This window comes from Anolis carolinensis, chromosome 3 (genome assembly GCF_035594765.1).
Source record: "Anolis carolinensis isolate JA03-04 chromosome 3, rAnoCar3.1.pri, whole genome shotgun sequence".
Lineage (NCBI taxonomy): Eukaryota > Metazoa > Chordata > Lepidosauria > Squamata > Dactyloidae > Anolis > Anolis carolinensis.
The window spans coordinates 274,484,419-274,506,489 of NC_085843.1; the positions used below are offsets into that span (position 1 = coordinate 274,484,419).

The window sequence follows — 22,071 nt, forward strand, 5'->3', positions numbered from 1 at the left end:
TGGCTTCAAACTACAGGAAAGGAGATTCCACCTGAACATCAGGAAGAACTTCCTCACTGTGAGAGCTGTTCGACAGTGGAACTCTCTCCCCGGGGCTGTGGTGGAGGCTCCTTCCTTGGAGGCTTTTAAGCAGAGGCTGGATGGCCATCTGTCGGGGGTGCTTTGAATGCGATTTCCTGCTTCTTAGCAGGGGGTTGGACTAGATGGCCCATGTGGTCTCTTCCAACTCTACTATTCTATGATTCTATGATTCTATGATTCCGCAGATGTTTCTCTGTTTACACTCAGTGCAAAACTGAACATCAAACCGAGTACTTAAGATACAATTCCATGCAGGGGAGAACTGCCAGGGGCATAGTCTGTATCCTTTCCGATTTACACACTTAGTGCCACAGGATGAACTAAACCCTTACCATTGGTAGAGGACAGAGATAATGTTTTCACATTTGGACTGTCCTCTCTTTTAGCACCGGACATTGATGAATCCTCAGTGATGCAGCTAGCAGAGATGGGGTTCCCACTGGAAGCATGCCGAAAGGCTGTCTATTATACTGGCAACATGGGGGCGGAGGTGGCTTTCAACTGGATCATTGCACACATGGAAGAACCAGGTCTGTAGCCTGCATGCTTGTGCAGTACATATCTTTGTGTTTGATGCAGATAGATCTGTGTATCTCTTTCTTCCATTTAATTGTAAGCACAGCCCAGGTTCACCAACATCTTTTACAAACTTTTCCTATCTAGGCTAAGTACTGCAATCATAGATATGGATTATCTAGCTGTCTGCTGTGGAAGTTTGTAAATAGATCAATAAGATGGAAGAAGAATCCTGCTAGATCAGTCCAGAGCTTGGAAAGGTCATTGCGAGTCAGATCAAACATCTGTTTAGTCCAGTATTCTGTTTCTTACAATGACCAGCAAGATGCTCCATGAAGCCCTTAAAGGTAGCATGAAAGAAAGGTCAATCCAGCTGTTGTTTCCTAGTGACACTGACAACTTTCTGAAGTAACTAGTTTACAGAATTATACACCAGCCCACATACCTTCACAGAAGTGGTTCATGGATGGCCAGATAGAGAAAGGGAGCTCTTTTCCAATTAACAAATGTTCCTTTCTTTGTTGTATGGACAAAATTTCTATTCACTGCAGATAACTTGGCAAAACTGGCATGATATAGACCAGTCATGGGCAAACTTCAGCCCTCCAGGTGTTTTGGACTTCAACTCCCACAATTCCTAAGAGCCGGTAGGATGTTGGGGATTGTGGGAATTGAAGTACAAAAGGTCTGGAGGGCCGAAGTTTGCTCATGCTTGATATAGACAGACTGGATACACCGAACCTCTGCCTCCCTCTCTTTCTCAACAGTGTTGCTCACACGCATGGTGCTGCGCTTGTTTACCTCTTTTTAACTGTCATCTATGACATGAACATATTTATTATGGAAAAACTTATAAAAACTTTCATAAAGAACCAGCTGTTCTGTTTATTTGCTATATGCATTCCAGATTTTGCAGAGCCATTACTCATCCCTGGCTATGCGGGAGCTGCTTTTCCTGGGGCAGATAAGCCAGGATTTGCTGGGCTGGATAACCAGCCTCCAGAAGAGATGGTTGCCATCATTGCTTCTATGGGCTTCCAACGGAACATCGCTCTCCGGGCGCTTCGGGCAACAGTAAGTCATCCAACAAATTATTTATAGCAGAGATGCAAACATTTTCCACTTGCACCCATCATGACATATGACTTTCAGAAACTGGTACAATTTGCAGCAACCATGGAGGCAGCATAAAATTGGACAAAGAGAAATCTTAAATTATTTTTGGTTTGTGGTATTAAATTGTTGATCTCTACCTTATCATAAATATACTTCAAGAACAAAAGTTTGATAACCTGGTCCTTATCTACATTGGAACTTGCTTGGTCATTTTATAGCTGACTTCCCCTTTTGTGTGCCTTTTATGTATGTTCTATTTTGATATAGACACTTTTACCAGCTTTGATTGCCCATTCATGTCCTATTGGACTTTTTACTGGCATGTGATGACTGTTAATTATTTTGTGTTTTTAATGATGCTTATTTATGACTTCTTTAAATTGTTTTTATTATGATACTGCTGTATAACAGATGACCTTATGATGTTAATGTGATTGATTGGGCCTGGTCCCCATGTGAGCCGCTCCAAGTCCCTGTTGGGGGAGATGGAGGCGACATACAAAAATAAAGGTGTTATTATTATTATTATATTATTGTTGTTATTATTATTATTATTATTATTATTATTATTATTATTATTATTAATTCATTGCTGAGTGTTCTTTCACAGTGATTTGTTAAAGTAAAATAATAATAATAATAATAATAATAATAATAATAATAATGATAATAATAATATAGATAGCTTCCTTAGCAAACTTTTCTACTAAAAAGAATTTAAACTCCTATCCAGCGCAGAAAAGCATTTTTCAAACTCTAGGAGGTCCTTTATTTGTCATTCCTTTTGATGCTCTGATGAATTATTTCTTCAGTGCTTGAAATCATTGAAGTGCTGCACCAATTCAGTCTTTAGTGGGGATGAAATGCAAACAGAATAAGACTAAGAGAGGGAAAAGAATTTTGTTTCTTCTAATGAGATCAAGTTGTTTCCTGTTTTGGGGATTTTCTTGGCAAGATTTCTTCATAAAGGGGCTTGCCATTGGCTTCCTTTGAGGCTCATCGAGTGCGATGCGCCTAAAACCACCCACTTTCTAAGAACTTTCTAATGAATTGAGATTTTAAGAATTTTAACTTAGTGCATTGAGCACACTTCTCTTCTTTTGTCCAACAGACAAGCATTTTTTTTATTTTGTTGGTATTTATTGTATTTTTGCTGTATTTTAACTTTTGTATCCACCTACAAATGTTTCATTATTGTTTTAAATTTTTATTAGGTGTGTCATATTTATTATCTGCCTTGAGTCCCAATGGGGAGACAGGTGAAATAATAATAATAATAATAATAATAATAATAATAATAATAATTTTTTTTTTCGTGTCAGGAGCAACCAGAATTGTTTCTGGAGTGAGAGAATTGGCCGTCTGCAAGGACGGGGACGCCTGGATGTTTTTGATGTTTTTACCATCCTTGTGGGAGGCTTCTCTCATGTCCCAATAATAATAATAATAATAATAATAATAATAATAATAATAATAATAATAATAATAGGAGAAGTTGGTAGGTGACATGAGAAGGTGAATTTCAAGCACAGGAGAAAATGAAAGTGTGTGAGCAGAGTGGTGATGATAGAGAAGAGTGAGATGACAAACAAGAGGAGGCACAGAGAAAAAAATGGTATTTCTAAAATAGAAATTTCCGTTTATCATCCAGACTTCATTTATTGTGAAATCTTATTCAAACCAGATGCACAGAATTGCAATTTTCAGCCTCACCAGATGGACCTCCACAGAGAGGAAAGAAATGATGGTGTGTGCATTTCCTTTCCTAGAGGCTGTAAAAAGGTGTTTTCTGCATCTACATCTCTCCTTATTAAATGAGAGCAAAGTCTTTCAGTGGGGATGAGATTATCCTTCTCAGTGGGTTTGTTTTGGCTCATTTAAAAAGTGAACAAAATTTAGTACTGGGAGAGATACTGATTGCCTCTGGCTATCTTGTTTTTCTCTGCTGTTTTGGCTCCCAGAATAACAACTTGGAACATGCATTAGACTGGATCTTCAGCCACCCAGAGCCAGAGAAGGCAAATGAAGCCAGTTCTGAAGCCATGGACATAGAGAACCACGTGAATGCCAACCTCCTTGCAGAATCTGACCCAGAGGGGCCCAGGGTCAAAGATGGGTCTGGACGTAAGTCTACCTTGAATATTTTGCTTCAGTAGTTATGTATTTCAAATTTATTTATTTCCAGATGTATTTCCTGTAAAATGAGCCCTTGTTATTTGATGCAGTTTGGTTCCAGGACCCTCTGTGGATACCAAAATCCATAGATTCCCAGGTCCATTATATACAATGGCATAGTAAAATGGTGCCCTTTATATACATTTTGCAAAATCGAGGTTTGCTTTTTGGATCTCCTGTTGGCCTAAATGCAATTGGTCATTCCATCTGGAATAGATCCATTGAATCAGTAGCTGAATGTTTATGTACCATTTGAATCTCGCCCATTGTATTGCCCCTTCTCCTCCTCTGATTTCTTCCCCACTCTCAAAAATTGAAATTGCCAAGTTCTTGAAGCCAGATCTGTCTGTTTGCCAGGTAGGGCTATATTGAAAGACATAAAATGGAAAGGTTTTGGCCAACAACATACCTCACAACCTCTGAGGATGCCTGCCATAGATGTGGGCGAAACATCAGGAGAGAATACTTCTGGAACATGGCTATACAGCCTGGAAAACATACAACAACCCTGTGATCCCGGCCATGAAAGCCTTCGGCAACACATACACACAGGATCGAAGGAACCAAACACTAGGGTAAATGCAGAAGAGGAAATGGAAGTCATGGTCGATTTTGGGATTTGAACAGATGATTGTATAACCTTTCAGTTTAGTCTGTATAGTTTGCCCCAGGCAGCTACCGAAACGTATTATGGTTATCTTTCTATATTTATTTACTACATTTGTACCATCGCTCTCTCACCCCGAAGGGGACTCAGAGTGGCTTACAAGTTGTATGTACACACAATATATTATATCATTGGCATAGCACAATATTAGCATTATACATTACTATATTGTACTATACCACTATACCACAATATTATTAGTAATATTACATTTAATAAATAATTAATATTATTATATTGCATTATTATTATTAGTATTATATTGTATTACATTATAATATTATTATCAATATTACATTATATCCACATATTGTGCATCCACAGATGCAACCATCCACATCTTGATTTTTTTTTAAAAAAACCAAAACGCAACCCTTGATTTTGCCATTTTATATAAGGAACATAATTTTGCTATACCATTGTATATAATGGAACTTGAGCATCCACAGATTTTGGTATCCACTGGGGTCCTGGGACCAAACCCCAGTGGATTCCAAGGACCCACTGTTTTGCCTGAGAACATTCAACTCTTGTCTTCATTTATGAATTTGTTCATAACATTCACTTTTTATACTGGGGTGAAACGATACACAAGAAAAAGATTTTAGATTTGCAGGAAAAATCTAAAACTGACCACATGATGGAGCTATTTGGCTGCAGCTAAGAATTGCTGGACAGCAGTAAGTATCACCTTGGGTGCCAGTAGTGTTTGATTCTGCTTTTCACAAATTGAAATAACTTCCCCAAGTCCTTTATGACAGAAGGACAAAATATACATTGAATGAATTAGGTGAGTATCATGCAACCTAGATGCTATAAATTGGTACAATGAGCAGTGCTGGGTGCTGTAGTCCAGCAAATTCTGGGTGGCCACCTAAGCACTTCCCCTCAACTAAGTAGATTATGGCTTTAAGGGACCATTTTCAAGACCAGCATTTGAGAATATATTGCCCTAATCCAGAGAAATCTAGGTGTGTTAGAGAACTGTTACATCTTGACTCCTTTTTCAGAGAAGTAACATCAGAACACGTGGTAGGTGTTCACATATGGCAATCTCATATGTTTATATTTTACAGCATTTTTACAGGTTGCCAGGTTCCAGGAATCTATGTTCAGTTACATTTTATGAGATACAAGTAAATGTCGTGAAAAATGTGCATGTTTGTTTTGTGGTATTTTGTGGCTACCTGTGTCACTATTGAGCCAGGTTTTTGGACATGCATCTAAATATAATCCTTGTTTCCTAGGAAGATAGAAATAGTTTGTAAAAGACACCAGACTGAATAGATTTCTAAATTTGGCTTGATAAAGAACAGCTCTTACATCTTTGTTTATCCTATTTGATATTTCCCTGTATAGGATATGAACTTTTTGGGTTCATCAGTCACATGGGAACATCGACAATGAGTGGCCATTATGTTTGTCATCTCAAGAAGGAAGGGAGGTAAGCCATGGTCACGACCACTTGCTTAATTAACTTGACATTCTGTCCTCGAGTGACGGAAGTTCTTGTGTTTGACATTTTAGGGAAAGATGAAGTAAGTTCCATCAATACAAATGGATTGGTTTCCAAATTTGGATTGGTATTTAAAAGACAAATGCAATTCTCTTTGAATAGTCAGGAGCCATATAGCTCTTCTCCAGTGAGGATATGTAGGATGTCATTGTTTCCTATTTCCATTAGGATTTTGTTTCCTACGATATACTGCTGTTGTCACCATGCTGCGCTCCTTTTGGCAAGATTATCTGTCCTGAGAATACTGAAGTTAACATCAGTATCTCAGCTATTTTACTTCTGTATGCAAAATGTAGGCTTAACTCCCAGTTCTCTTAAAACAGGAACAAAGCAGAACTTGAAAAAATTACTGCTTTCAGCTACAACTTCTAGACTCCCTTGAGGTCATGCTGATTGTGAGAGTCAGGGAGCCGTAGTCTGGAACAAAGTGCTTTTTCCAAGCTTTGGGGAAAGGTCTGTAAAACGTCAGCGAGTTGAGAACATCAGATGAGAAAACCTGATAGATCTGAATGAGAATTGGCAGCAAGTTTGTCTGCTTTCAGTAACAACAGGCATTTCCATCTGATATCTCTATTTCAGCAGAAACATGAATGAAATGGCTCCCTTCAGGTGTTACCAAATGCTTTTTTGCAGGCCAGGGATTGTAAATGTTACATTTTTTAGATTTCAGAGAATACCAATGTGGTCATGGCTGGAGGGTTCTGGGAGTTGTAGTCAGAAAGTAAAATTTAATGCTTTGATAGTATGATTACAAATGAGAACTGCTGAGTCTACTAGTTTTGCTATATGTAGAAAACAATGCTGCCTTTGCAATGGCATTTTCTTTTTTAGGCAACCCAGGAATTGAGCATTAAATGTAACTTTCATGAGGCTTACTCTCTCTTCCTTCTTTCCTTCCCAATTTCTCTCTTTTCAGGTGGGTGATCTACAATGACCTTAAAGTCTGTGCCTCTGAACGACCGCCTAGAGAGTTGGGATATATTTACTTCTACCGCAGGATATCAAGTTAGGCCTCATTTATATCTCCTGGCCTTACGAAGCCATAAGCCTTTTTATTCTGCCAAAAATATTGTTTGAAACAAGCAAAGCCTTTGGACTGCCAAAAAAACAAAAAACAAAAAAGGAAAATATTTGGGTACTATTTATAGCTTAAATCAGGATCAGTCATTTGATGCCTTCTTAAACTATAGTGGAGAAATTTCTGTTTAGGTCACAGTGTGTTTGAGGATTTAAAATGTATACACATTTTGTGGAGACCATAAGACTGTTCAAATCACACGAGGAGTTTGCAGCAAGCAACTGGGAAATGCAAAGCCAATCCTAATCTCCAAAAAGACCACACTTCTTACCTCACAGCTCAGTTTTGACTGTCAAAAATCATTGCAAAGTCAACAATTATAGTCAGCAGCTTCCTTTGACTTGGAGTTTGCCACTGTTCTGAACGGAAGTCATTAAATTCTTGGTAAAGAATCTGTTTGCTGGCATGGAAATTGCTTAGCTGTGAGCTTTGTATCTCCATGGTTAGGAGGGGAAATGAGTATAAATCTACATATCCTGGTATGTAACAGCAGCTCTGAATATTTTGAAAATATCAGTGCTTGAAGTTAAGGTTAATCCCTGAGGCTAAAGTTACTTTCTTTTTACTTGGTGCTTTGGTTGGTTTGAAAACTTATCTTGAATGTTTCTGCCTTGACCCACCACTTGCTCATGGTTTGGGAGCAAAGAAGTGCTCATTTCATCAGTTTCACTGGATCAGTATGCACATTTGTATGTGTGTATCTGCTCCTCCCAATGGGAAATAAATGCTCTCATGTGCAAGAGCTCTGTGTAAGCATCTAAGTTCATGTGGGGCTGTGGATCAGTAAGCTGCAATTTGGTGGTTTTTCCTTGCTTGATGAGGATTGGAACACAACATATATACCTTCATAATGCTCGCAAGTGCTCACCTTGTGCCTAGTTTTTCTTGTGCCTTCTTCCCTTGTTCTGTGAGAACCCAGAGCCCATAAGTCTGCAAAAATTAACATATGATGAGGAAGAATGGATGTGATGAGAACCTGCAAATGTGGTGGATCAGGTAGGATTCCTTGCCGTAAAGAAGCTATAATGGCTGTCACGTGGGCTATGAACCAAAATTGCTTCTGTTTTGGGTTTATTGTGGGCCTCTTTTATTTTACTCTTTTATACCACTCAAGAATATGTATCACACACTTCTTTTCAATTTTTAATGGGAGCTTTTTGAAGATAACTTATACTAAACGCAACCCTCTTCAGAATTAGCGATGGAGAAAATAATTTCCATCAATGTGTAGCCATGCATATTGTTCTGCTTTCTGGAAAATGCTGAGTCCTTTAAAAAATCTTCCTTGTACAGAAGTAGGGTTTGATAAAACTGCTGATGAGGTTACCCTAATTTTAGAATTCTAAAAAAATCCCCAACAATGATAGTGATTTATCAGCAGTTTGCAAAGGAACCAATCACCTGAATTAGTCAGATTGATCTTTTTAAAAGCTTGCCCTCACAGTTAATTCTTTCCATCCACACTCTAGAATGTCTTTTTGGATTTTTTAAATGGTTTTGCAAAGCGTTCTATTATTTGAAGTGTTGAGGTTGAGTGGTTTCTTTCCCCCTTTTCTCAATTTCATGAAGAAAATGATGCCCTTTGGAACTGAACCAAGGTAGTTTAAATTCATCTGCTACTGTGGAAATTAACTGGCGTTCCTAAATAAAGATGTAACGTCACACTTCTTTATACAAGATGTTCAGGAGCTTTATGTGCATACAGAGGTACTTGTACTGTGTGGAAAGCTTTGACTTTCAGGTATTTCTTGAAGCTAGTATAATTTGAAACACATAATTCTTTAAAGCCCTGGATGGCACATTGCTGTCCTGAAACCAGTATCTGGAGAAAGTAGAATGAGGCTTTCCAGTGCAACAGCGTGGTCAGTAGTTGAATCCAGAGTTTGTATTTTAAAGCTTGTTTCTTCCCCTGCTCATTCCTGCCTTGATTCACTTACCAAGACTGCTGCAGGCCAGTTGGGATGCTTTTCTATCTCATAGCCAGGTCTGGCTCAGTCTTTGATCCCAGGCTCCCAGCCCATTTAAATGCAGCACAACAGTTGACCTTGTGCTTCTTTTTTTCTAGTCTGGGTAACCTGCCTAGAATATTCATGTTATTCTGATGATTCCAACGTCAGATTTTGCAGAGTCTGGGCTTGCCTTATGGTGCTTGCATTTCACTTTATTTAAATGAGATGTCAGAGAACTGATGGAGAAATGCAACCAAATAACCTTTTCTTCCATCTTGTGACCTCAAGGGCTAGCGTGAAGCAGCGGACAACTGTTTTGCTAACTTTCTCTTTATGGGTGAAAATAATTGGAACTCCGCATTCTACCATAAAATTCTTCTTTCTAAAACAAAAGCAGGTTGTTCATGTCTGTGAGTGTGTAGGACATGGGGCTGCATATTGCAAAGTTTAATATCAAGCCAAAAAAACCCAATCTTAAATGTCAGACTGTTTAAAATGTCATGCAGCTGTTGTGACAGGTGTTTTGTTACTGCTGTAGTTTCCTAAATCTTTCAGTGCCACACAACTCACTTTTGTGTATATCCACACATAATTGGTTGAAGAGAGGTTTTGGAGGATCATTCAATCACGCAATGAATAAAAACAGGGCAGAACAATGAATAGGACAACATTCAATCACTGTCAGAATGCTTTCAGAGATGCATTTTGCCCCAAATTTCTCATTCTTCCATCACATGATCATATTTATATTTCATTCTTCTGCATACAATGTGGAAGTCTGAAATACCTGACTCGGGTGCAAGTGTACAATCTATCAGAAATGTGTTCTTTGTCAGCCCTTTTGAAATGAAATGGGATGCTCAGATAACATTCTGTTATCTACCCATTTACCTTAACCAAATTTTAATATGGTTGGTTTAACATCCTGCCATATTAGGACAGGATCAGTGGACACCAGGCTTGGCCAACCTGCAGCCCACGATGCCTATGAACACAAAACTGTAAACATATTTAAAACATCATGACGGATGGGTGGGGTTGTAACTTGGTTGCATGGTTCTCGAGTGTGAACTTTGTGGGTGACAACGGAATGGAAGTATGTTACATCTACAAATACGTTGCATCTACAAATATGTTACATCTACAAATATGTAACATCTACAAATGTTACACCTACAGAGTATGTTACATCTACAATTATAAGAGTATTTTTTGTAATTTGCATTATAGTTGCTAACAGTTCAACCAGAAGATGCACTCAACAGTTTTTAAATACCCCCCCCCCCCCCAAAAAAATGTGGTGGCACTTAATTAGGATTGTTCAAGGACTTTTTTGCATATCTGTGGTGACAAGATACCATGAAAATTATGGACAAAGCTCCCCCCCCCCAATTATGTTTAGTGTTAGCATATTTTACATGTGGCCCAAGACAATTCTTCTTCTGCCAATGTGGCCCAGGGAAGCCAAAAGGTGGACACTTCTGGTGTACACAAAGCCTGTGGCCTCAGTGGGTGATTGAATTCCCTTTTATGGTACAATTACTAAAATGAAAACTCAATAATCAGTGCTAGATGTATGATTGTTCATTATGAGTCAGTTCTTATGTCATGCCTTTAAAGTCTTGGTTCTGCCCACTTCACTAGCATTGCAGACGTAGTGTAGCTTCAGCACAATGCGCCAAATGACAATTGGAGAGCACTGTCCTTATATACATGTGAGATGACTACCGAGGAGCTTCCAACTAAATCTAAACATTTGAAAAATGAGTTTGTGTTTTGCAGGAGTTTCTTTGTGATCCTTTGTGAAAGACTTCTCATGGGGAATAGTTATGCTTATTTTATTTCAGTACGGTTGGTAGCCATGGCTGTTTATCTTTTTCTCCCAGTGCCAGCAATTGGGTTATGAGCATCATGTTTTGAATCAACATTTTGGAGAAGAAAAAAACCATGCAAACTTGAAGCATGAATCTTTAAGAATGCATCCTTCATCCATATAGAATGTCCCTATTTTAAGCCATCTGCACAAAGAAAAATAAATGTTTGCTCATGGATGCCTAAACCATTCAGACCTGATGTCTATTTTGCTGATGGTAACTGAAACTTCTCTTTCCATGCATAAATATCATTGAAATCAATGTCATTGTTTAGAATGTGTGGCGGATATTATATTGGAACAAAAGGAGAATATTGATGCTTGCTGTAACCAATGATAAACCCGTCCTGAAAGAGGTTTTCCGCATATGTACCAGGGATGAAGTACAAGAACATTTTAGAAGAACGTCTGTAGAAAATCTCTCCAGTGGATTATGTGCAGGGATTGGTTTTACAGTGGAGATAAGATTCACATCAATTCTGTTTTCTTTGTGTTGCCTAATGGGTTAAAATGCATTCTTAACATACCACCTTCCCTACAAAAATATTTGTTTTTATCATTTAAAAATGATAACTTATTTTGCTGGATTTGCAAACTAAGGAGGAAGAGGTTTTCTGAAATAGTATTTTCCGTGGCCTTTCCAACCTAACTGTTAATCCAATTAGAGTAAATTTGTTGAATCAATAGAGCTTATATAAATGTTGACTTATCAAATTTCCATTGGTTTAATGTCTATTTTTTTCCATTAATTGAAAAATGAAGCCTTTCCCCAACAATATATGATAATCATTGATACATTTCAGACCAGCAGCAACAGCCTATAGGAACGGTTACCTCCCAGGTAGACGGGATGACTGTACATGCATGCATGCAATTTACTTCTCAGGTATGAGCATCTTTTGTCCCATGAGTGGATTTCCTCATTCCTAATATAGTGAATTTAGGGTTTTCCCTAGAAAATGTTTATTTACTATCTGCCTCACAGATTTTCTGCCCAGTTAAATTATGACTTCTAGAATGAGTATTTAAAGTTAACTGAAACTGTCTGAAATGGTCTAAATGCCTCCACACTCGGGATAAAATTCATCACTAATTCTTTTTTACCTGAAGGAAATGAGTAATTTCAACATTTTTCCTGCTATAAGAAAGATTTTGACAGACTTTCAAAGCCTATTCACAATTAGGAACTTTTCTCTGCAAAATCCACACATTGATCGGTACAGAAAATATCTTTCTGCACAAGGACACACACATTTTACACAGAATGCTCCAATAACTTGTTCTGAAGACACAGCTTTTTCTACTAGAAAATATTTCTGCATAATAAAATTACTGCATTTCTTTGATTCTAAGATGCCATTGATTGTGAGATGCACACATTTATAAACCCATGATTCTTAGACACACTCCATTTTTAGAGATGTTTCTGTGGGGAAAAAGTGCATGTTAGAATCAAAGAAATACAGTATTTTTTATGCAGAAGGTGCTCTTTTGTATGCACAAACAAACAGCTGTGAATTTTGCACAGAACAAGTCCCAAATTGCAAAAAATTTCATAATTCCAAGATTTGTCCCATCAAGGTTTCTCAGTACAGTAGAGTCTCACTTATCCAACACTCGCTTATCCAATGTTCTGGATTATCCAACGCATTTTTGTAGTCAATGTTTTCAATACATCGTGATATTTTGGTGCTAAATTCGTAAAAACAGTAATTACTACATAGCATTACTGCGTATTGAACTACGTTTTCTGTCAAATTTGTTGTATAACATGATGTTTTGGTGCTTAATTTGTAAAATCATAACCTAATTTGATGTTTAATAGGCTTTTCCTTAATCCCTCCTTATTATCCAACATATTCGCTTATCCAACATTCTGCTGGCCCGTTTATGTTGAATAAGTGAGACTCTATTGTACTTGAAAAACATATTTTCCAATCATTTCTCAGATATTTTTAATTATTCTTTCCACACCTGCTCCATACACAGTAGCCTTTGTATCTGAGTTGTGTCTGATTCATTATGGCTACCATTGCAGACAGCACACTATAGTGAGAAAAAAAAGTTGTAATGTTTGAAAAATGCACATGCTATGATTCTACCACTCACTGGTGAGAAACAGCACTGGGAATTATGTAAGTGTTTAAAAATATTTGAACCGGTTTATTATATTAAATTCCAATCAAAAGTATTTCATTGTGAATCTCCAGGTTTTGCCTTCTGTTTTCCTTTTTGTTGACAGTTTTGCTAGTTTTCCTGTCTTCTAAAGCATTGAATGACTATGCAAAATTATGGTAGAACTGGATGTGCCTTTTAATTTCCTCCCTTATTCACACCTTCCCATCCTGTTCCTCCAATTCAATTGAAACAGTGTGAGTTCTTTTCGCGTCACTTGAGAATAACTACTGTATCCTGGAAGTGTTTGCAATCCGATAAAGTTTGCACTGTTCCGAATTGTTTGCTTGAAACACTACTCATGTTATGAAGAGGACTTCCTTGCCACAAGAGAAGATATGAATGAGATGTTGTTGCAATTGTTTTAAATTAAAAAACCAAGAAATTGAACATTTATTGTTTCAGTGTTTTGTTTTGTGTTTTTAGTCATTGCTATTTCCAAAGGATCTGATGTGGTTGTTTCTTCTATCAGACTCGACAATGTTTGGAAAAGGAATTAAGATAAACTTTCTTTGAAGTAAAAGAATATACAAATTAACTGTAGGTACCAAGTAGGAAATCTCTGCCTTCCCTTTTAGCTGAAATAAATAACTGAAATCTCCAAATGTCAACGTGAAGCCACACACAAAAGTTTATTTTTAAAACATATTTAAAAATTGCACAATTTTATATAAATACAGGAAAATAAATACAATTTGATATGTGAGAAAGGAATCAGAGGAAGGCATGCTTCCATTACCGTACAAAAATACATTTACTGTAGTGCTCTGCAAATATAACAGCCTTATAAATGAAACACGTAAATACCCATATAGTTCCAAGTTAAAAGCATAATTTGCGCTAAAGAGCCGAGCACAAAAACATCACTTGGAAGCTTCAGTAAACTATAGAACTGTGTTTTTTAAAACTATTTTTTGCAGCGAATAATGCACTAAATATATAGAGGCAAATTTTGTAATTGTTTGGAGACTAATCTTATACCCCTTATTTGCTTGGAGAATATTCAAGTCTGGATGTATTTTGAATATTTTGAAAACATTCAGCTTTAGGACTTCGTTCTGCTCCCATTTGCTTCTTTTGCATTTTGTGGAACCATTCCTGCAAAAACATATGTCTTCATTACTTCTGGTTTGAATCACAAAGCTCCAGCCTTGGGCAGAACTTTAAGCATTTGGGGCAGGTTAAATTGACCCCAGTTATTATTATTTTTAATGATGAAATTAGTCACTTTGGTTTTTTAAAATAGCCCAGGCAGCATGTGGACAGTTTTGGATTATGGATACAGTATTTCAGATTTATGGATAAGAGATACTCAGCCCAAACATGATTTCATAACATTAAAATACTTTGGCCCGGTTAGTACATTTCTCAATTGGTTTTATCACACCCTCAATTTTAGATAAAACAATTGTTCTAGGTAATTTGTTAGTATTTGCAGGATTGGTGCCTATCAAAAGAATTTCTCCACTGATGCAAATAAGGGACGACCTCCATATTTTCTTCCTATGGACTCTTATTGGGCCTCAAAACAAGGCCCCAAACTTTGGTTCTAGATATGTAGCTTCACATTTTGACATCATGTATTAGAGGCAGCACAAGATTCTGTTCAAAACTATATATGCTTAATTTCATCTAGAGCATTTTATACTTTATATAGAAAATATATATTTATTTATAAACATTTCCCCTAAATTTACAACTGAGTACAGATAGTTTAAAAAGCTGCTAACTTAGAATGTCATTCTTCAGTCCACTCATGATACACAAATAGAAAAGTTACGCAAACAGAGGAAGAGAAAGCTTATTAAGGCTGAGGTCTTTCAAATGCAACCAAGTCATAGATTTGTATTTGCAAAGTCAGGATGAGGGAGATATTCACACATGCATGTGCATCATTCAGTTGCCTCATCTATCCATGACTTGTAGTTGAATACATGAATTGTCTTCACTTTGGATTTTGAAAAGTATGCTTTGGGCTCTCCCCATACGCAAATGATTGCTTGGTGGTGCAATGAAACAATATAACGAATTAATCTCTTGGAATCCTACTCATCATTTTCCTCCCACTGTGGAGAATATTTATTAGGTTGTGTATGAGACAAAGGAAGTATTGATAAAGTACCATAACTTCAATCTCTGCTTCATTGCACTACATGTGCATGTGGACACAACTTATCCTTCTGGAGACCAGGGTTCAAATCCCTGCTCCACTACAGAAACCCACTGGATTATATTGGGCAAATCACATTCTCTTAGCTTCAGAGGAAAACTAAGGCAAACTCCTGAACAAATATTGCCAAGAAAAAGTTGCAACAGGTTTGCCTTAGGGTTGCTATATGTTGGAAATGACTTGGAAAAACATCAAATGGAGGTTCAAGGGGAAAGTACAATTTTCACTCCCCCCCCCCCCCAAAAAAAGTCCTGTTAATGAAACTACAAATATTTATATTGACTTGCTCCAGCAACATTCCAAAACTGAATAGAGATCCTTTCCCATGAAAACCCATGAATGCTCATAACTTACAAGTGAGGAACACTGTGGCAAAAAATGAGCAATTAGTAGAGGCATTGCAAGGATTGGTTGATTATTCAAGTAATGTGATACCACTAGCCCCTTCTGATCTACTTCAGTTCATCTAGAGCTGTGGTTGTCCACCTGTGGGTCCCCAGATGTTTTGGCCTTCGACTCCCAGAAATGCTAACAGCTGGTAAACTGGTTGGGATTGCTGGAAGTTGTAAGACAAAAACACCTGGGGAGCCACAGGTTGAGAACCACTGATCTAGGGGAGCTCTTTTGTCCACTCCTGCTTTAAATGTGAGCAAGTGAATATAAGTAGCAGCCTTCATAGGGAATTGTGCTATAGCAGAGCTTATAGCAGAGCTTAGAAAAGGTTACTTTTCAGACTAGAACTTCCCATATTCCCCAGTGGTAATCAAAATAACATTTCCAAAGTTTTGTTTAATAATATTTATTCTGCCTCTAATATCCAGCTACAAAATTCCTCCACATTGCCATTACATCCCATACCCAAAAATTCAGTATCTAGTCATAATAAGAAAAAACATGATGCAGATAATGACAAAAATCCTAAACTAAGAAGATGGAGTACTAAGTTTACATCCACAGGTAGTAGTTGAACATGTTGCCTCATTAGTGAATTGTAACATTGTGCAACTGACTGTACAACCAATCTATGCTTATGCATATGAAATGCAATCATGAACTGAATGTAGACTATACACACGGGACAAAAATGTTCTGCCATGTGGTATGGGATTCATGATGGTTTGCACATCAATGGGATAGTGCACCCACTCTTGAGATTTGGTCTGGATATTAAAGACTATATCTAAGGTGGTGAACCTGGGTTTGGTGTGGAGTTCAGCACCATCTACTTTAATATCTGGACTCAAATCCAACATAGGCTCAACTTCCCACTGATGTGGAAACCATCTATTCCCACAGTGTGTGAGTTTCTTATGTTTTCATGTTTCAGACAAATATATGTTCACCTGAAAATAACTGCAGAAAAAGCAGTTGTTAAAGAACCAACTACAAGTACAGTTCAAAGGTTGCCAATAACAGTCTGTTCCTAGGTGCGGACATCCTCCTTGACCAGTGTTGCCTCCATCTACAAGGGATGTCATATAGCTCCAGTTCATTAGTTCAGAGTCACCAAATAAAGCCTGAGCCTAAAACCAATCGTTCGTTCCCACTGAACCACTTGCACGACATTCATGTGAATCTCATTTAGTGACTCTGCTCTAGTTGGGACTGACAATTGGATGTAAACCCGAATCTACTGCCAGCTCATGCAAGGATGAATGAAATACCCTGTGTGCTGGAAGTGACTTTATCCCACATTTGGTTCCTTTGTTCCAGGGGTATCTTTATTTCAGGCTTTGTAAACTCTTTACGCTTTTTCTCCGTCTTGATCATTGACCCATGCAGAGGAACAGTGAGTTTGGAAAAACAGATCAAAGTGGGCCCTGATCTGATTGGTGCCTGAAAAGTGCAAAATGCTGCTCAGACCCCAGGGTGGCAATAACTTGCAGTTTGCTACCTTTAATGTTTTGCAAAAATTGCTACCTGAAGAGACCACCTAATGCTTCATGTTGCCAACCAAGTGACATAATTCGCTCCTCTCATTTCTTCTCAGGTCACTTGACACAACCTTTCAACCCCAGTTATCTAACGGAAGCAAATTGCTGCTTGGCATATTGACTCTGTTCTTATGAATGTTGAATCGTTGAGACATGCACAGCATGCTTTTGCATTTAAAAGATTGTTGCTTTGCTAGCATGCATTATACCAGTAGCAGGGCTGTAGATGTTAAATATGGCTGCATGCAATACACTTGATACCTGAGGCTAGCTATTTCTTTAAAAATATTTTTTCTTTTTTGCCTTTTTTTCTTTTTTACAAACTTTCACAGCTATCAGGGAGGGGGAGAAATAATTACAATATATATAGGTATATTTGCTCATTTAAACATTTCTCTTCCTGTGCGCATCTCCTGATAACACACGTTTCAGCTAGCTATAATGATCTTCAATGGAGGGTAAATAAAAGAAGTCTATAAAGCTCAGGAAATTGAGTTGTTTTTAAAAAGATAAAGATGGCATTTGGCTCTGTTGAAATAACCGGTCTACCAGAAAACCGGAAAACAGCAGATACCGAGTGGACATATGTGTGACACTAAATGTAGAGGCTGCCCAATAATGCAGCCTTGTGTCGAATTTCGTCTCGGCTTATCAGCTGCCCTTCAATCAGTCATACCTCTTTATTGTCATACCCTGTTCCCATATTATTGCCTGGTGTGAGTGGAAGAAGGGAAAGGACATGCATATATATTATTGATCAAGGGGTAGGGTGATAGGCAGAAGAATAGTTGACACAGGGATGCCAGTTTGAGTGGCATCCCTGTGTCAAGCAGTGCATGCAATCCCACTGCCTAATAGCAGCTCATAAGGTTCGGTATCAAAATGTCCAAAACTGCCACTCAAAAAGGATGCAAATGCAGAATGGGATGAGGCTGTTTACAGCCTTTAGATTTGTCTCCAAGTTGCTGGACTCTGGGAGCAATGTTACAACAGGAATGAAAAGACATTCTCTCAAGGTTTTAATTTTGCTGCATTTAATTTCCTTTTCTGATAACCAATTCAGAATCCTTTACTGAGTAACCCTTATTGGGTAACGTATTCTGGAGCATTCGAATGTTAGGAGGATTAACTGTTGCAGCTTTCTGGACAACAGAAAAAAGGGCAAAGGAATGGCAGCAAAGAGGCTTGTCCACAAGCCATAAAAATAAATTGCCATTTCCAGCAGACACGCAGTGATAGCATAATAGCAATGGCGCAGAGAGCATCATAATATCATTGCAAAGAAAAGCAGTAAGATGGATTGGATCATTTCCATCTAGGTTTTATTGCAATCTGTGTGAGAGCTCTGCCTCTTACTTCTGCACTGTTTGTTTTTCCCCCAGAGTACATTTGTCCTCATGCTGTGTTTTGGGGACAACAAAGGGTAGGCTGGTCTATTGGCATCTGATATATCATAACCTACACCAGAGCTTGGAAAGGTTACTTTTTTTGAGCCACAACTCCCTGGATTCCTTCCTAGAGATACCTGGAATTTTTTCTGGTATTTTATTTTAATGCTAACTAAGCCTGACCATATTTAGCTTCTGAAGCCAGAAGAGACTGGGTGATATGTTTAGGGTTGTATGGTAGAAATATGGTAACAGAAAGATAAACAACACTATAAACTGTCACAGACAATAAAAATGCTTTCATCATGTACTTTGGGTTATTTTCTAAGGATTCCAATTTATTGAAGATTAACATTAGACACAGGAATATGAATAGTCTTAATGGTGGGATTTGTAGGAACATTTTAATGTCCTGGTTGTTTTCTTTGCACTTTTAAGAAAACTGTACATGCCAAAAGGGTAGAAGATTGAGAAACAATTCACAACTCTTCAAGAGGCAATGCCTCAGAATGAAGATGCTGTAGTCTATCTCTGTGAGGATTTCACAGTAAAGTGTGACTATGGTGGATTCAAGTATCCTGTTCTGATGCAAAAGAATTAACACCAGCACTGACAAAGCAACCCACCATGAACAAGGCTTCACAAATTGTAACCGATAATCTCTTCTTTCTATTTTTGTAATGAAAACAGCAGCTAAAATTCTGTTGGTTAGTTCAAACTACCTATTGAATTCATTACTGAACCTGAGCCAGCCAAAATTGGGAAATCCCACTGGTCTGCTATAGTTAGGCCTGAGTTCTAATTTCTGTTTTTTAAAAGAATATTTATATTTGCAATTTTGAATGTTTAAGAACCTAAAAATATTGGCAATGTTTACAATGATATTCTCACTATTATTTGTGTCTTTTATATTGAAAGGTTGCCATCGTCATACAATTCCCTATAGAATAACGCAATTGCCCGAAGAAAAACACAATAACCACTGAAGCTTCTGTCTTCAGTCTAACATCTATTACTTTAGAAGTCAATATGAATGAAAAGAGTTTTTCTCAAGGTGTTTTATTTCCTTGAGGGCTTCAGTTCTCTTTATTTTCTGGTATCAGATCAGAGACTGGGAAATTTAATATTTTTAGATTAAACAAATACTTCAACCAGCACAGCAAGTGTCTGTGATACTTCAGGAGTTGTAGCCCAAAAAGTAACTTTAAAGTTTCGGTAAGGGACCTACCAAAATCAATAGACTTCCCACTTATTACATGGGGACTATTCACTTCTCATTGACCATGAAACCTATTTTAGTGTTGGATCTTATAACCATCTACAACAGAGAGGAATTCTGGAATCTAGACTAGATATTTTAACATTCAATCTAGTTTCTTTTCAATTTAATCTTTTTGCAAAAACACCCAGGTCCCTCATTTTCTTGCTGAATTACAAGGGAACAGATAGGTGCTCTTTCATTGCTGACGTTTGTCTTCTCTTAACCCTTCTATAATAAAACTAACTGAACGAGACTGCAATTGATTACTTCTCTTTGCAATATTAAGTAGTAACTTTGCATTGAGGAATCCTTATTGGATCTTCATCCCAGCATAGCTGAATCAATATAGTTTGTTCCTAAAGTCAAAGTGTAAAAAAAAGTCATGCATTTCCCTCCCAACCCCAGAATATAAACTAACCAAAAAAAGCTCGATTAAAGTGCATACATTCATGGATTCTACTTAAGTTGTGAGCTCTGCTCAAAACACAGTGCACTAAGCACAACAAACATCTCTGCAGCCAGCTGCTGGACATCCAAGTTACCTCTGTCTGGCCACTTCACCAAAGCTTGGAAAAGTTATTTTTTATATTGCAATACCCAGGCGGTCCCAGCCACCAATGGTCTATGAATCTTCCAGGAATTGTTTGCTAAAAGAATAGCTTTTTCAAGGTCTGTGCTATATCTACAGCCAACACAAGCTGGCATCATGTTGGTGCACTGCATTAGTGACTGTATTTTTTCTCTAGTCGAGGAGCACTGACAAAGGCAGGTCGACAAAATCTGCCAACACATTAGGTTCTTCATGACTGTTGCATTCATGGCCTTTCCCCTCCACTATTATTAACACTTACACCAATGTAATACACCAACAGGATCCTTGCCATTGTTTTAAGCACTTGATGGAGGAGAAGGAAGCATATAGCAGTTATCTACCAACTGCATGATACATTTCTTTTACTCTATCTCTGTAATGTTCTGAACTACCTTCAGACACTGTTATGTCACCAGTAATGGTTTACAATGCAACATTCCTCCATAATCACTGAAAACAGATGGCTGAAAGTTAAAGCTCCATAAGAAGTTAACCCTCAAAGCTAATGAGGTGTGGGTTTTTGAAAGACAACCTGTGGTTCTAGGAAGGGGGAAGGGATAGAGGTGCACCCAGAGAGACCTGTCCAGGGCACCCAGCTAGGGCCAGCCCTAATGATACCTATCCCAACCTCTAGTGCAAAGTACAATATATGTTTTCTCAATGTGCCCAAAAATATATGATTTGACCTGCAAATTCCTCTGTGTAGAATTTTTCCTGACTTTCATGAGATCTTTGCCATAGCAGGCCTCACAAGATTAGACTTCAGGTTTCTTTTAAAACCCAGAAAACTTTATTTTGAGCTCTAAAGGGTTACCTGGTAAATATATTGATGGAGTAAACACAGCTACTCTAACATGCAAGTACCGATGGTCATATTTGTGGAAAACAGGCCCTTGGAAGAACAGAACTACAAGCCACCACTCTTGCCCAGCAGATCCAATGGATTAGTAGATTCCCAAGAAAATGTTACCCAATGCTCTTCTCTACAAAGCTTTTCTGCTTATGTAACACAATGTTCTTCATATAGGTTGATACGTTTTATAAAGAATATTCAGGTAAGAGGATTTTTTATCCAATTCCCATCTGTGTCATGGTAGCTCTTGTACAGTTCATCGCAAACACTTGAGCAAGGTGGTATTTACAAAGTTTTGTGCTTTTCAACTTCTTTTCTGGAGATCTGCTAGAAACTTGCAGAATCCCTTTCAGCTGGAAAGCATCCAAGTCGCCTTTCTCTGATCAAACCAGGAATGTAAAGATATTTCCTTTATTGTCTCAATAAGGTTTCTGAATTTTAAAGGGCTTGATGTGTGTGTGTGTTTGTTTGCATGCATGTGCATGTGTGTTTAGGGCTCAATCTTGAATGCCTTTAATAGAACATCCAGGTCGCCCACATTAGCAGCCTGAAAAAGTTCTGGTTGGTCCATCATAGACAAAGCGATCCGGAGAGCAGCCCAGATATTGCCTGAAATTGCAGGATGAGGAACCTGCTGTTGATTACGGCTCTTCCGCTGCAAATTGAGAGCCGTCAGGAAATTGCTCACTGCCTCTCTGTGGTGTAGAAGAGAAGAAAGCATGTCAAA

The 22,071-nt window shown here is 37.9% G+C and overlaps 2 protein-coding genes across 9 annotated transcripts in view; one reads left to right on the forward strand and one right to left on the reverse strand.

The window, feature by feature from the left end:
* The window catches only part of usp13 (ubiquitin specific peptidase 13), a 102,739-nt gene extending 89,203 nt beyond the window's left edge, over positions 1 to 13,536 (forward strand). For all 3 annotated transcript variants that reach the window (XM_016991983.2, XM_008105989.3, XM_008105990.3), the window contains 5 exons: positions 468 to 611; positions 1,505 to 1,671; positions 3,675 to 3,837; positions 5,915 to 5,999; positions 6,988 to 13,536. In XM_016991983.2, the coding sequence (XP_016847472.2) occupies positions 468 to 611; positions 1,505 to 1,671; positions 3,675 to 3,837; positions 5,915 to 5,999; positions 6,988 to 7,081 (653 nt within the window). In that variant the 3' untranslated portion in view covers positions 7,082 to 13,536. The remainder of the gene's footprint in view (positions 1 to 467; positions 612 to 1,504; positions 1,672 to 3,674; positions 3,838 to 5,914; positions 6,000 to 6,987) is intronic.
* Positions 13,537 to 13,753: 217 nt separating this feature from the next.
* pex5l (peroxisomal biogenesis factor 5 like) overlaps positions 13,754 to 22,071 on the reverse strand; it is a 176,090-nt gene continuing 167,772 nt past the window's right edge. For all 6 annotated transcript variants that reach the window (XM_008105988.3, XM_062976794.1, XM_008105982.3 and 3 more), the window contains one exon: positions 13,754 to 22,039. In XM_008105988.3, the coding sequence (XP_008104195.1) occupies positions 21,835 to 22,039 (205 nt within the window). In that variant the 3' untranslated portion in view covers positions 13,754 to 21,834. The remainder of the gene's footprint in view (positions 22,040 to 22,071) is intronic.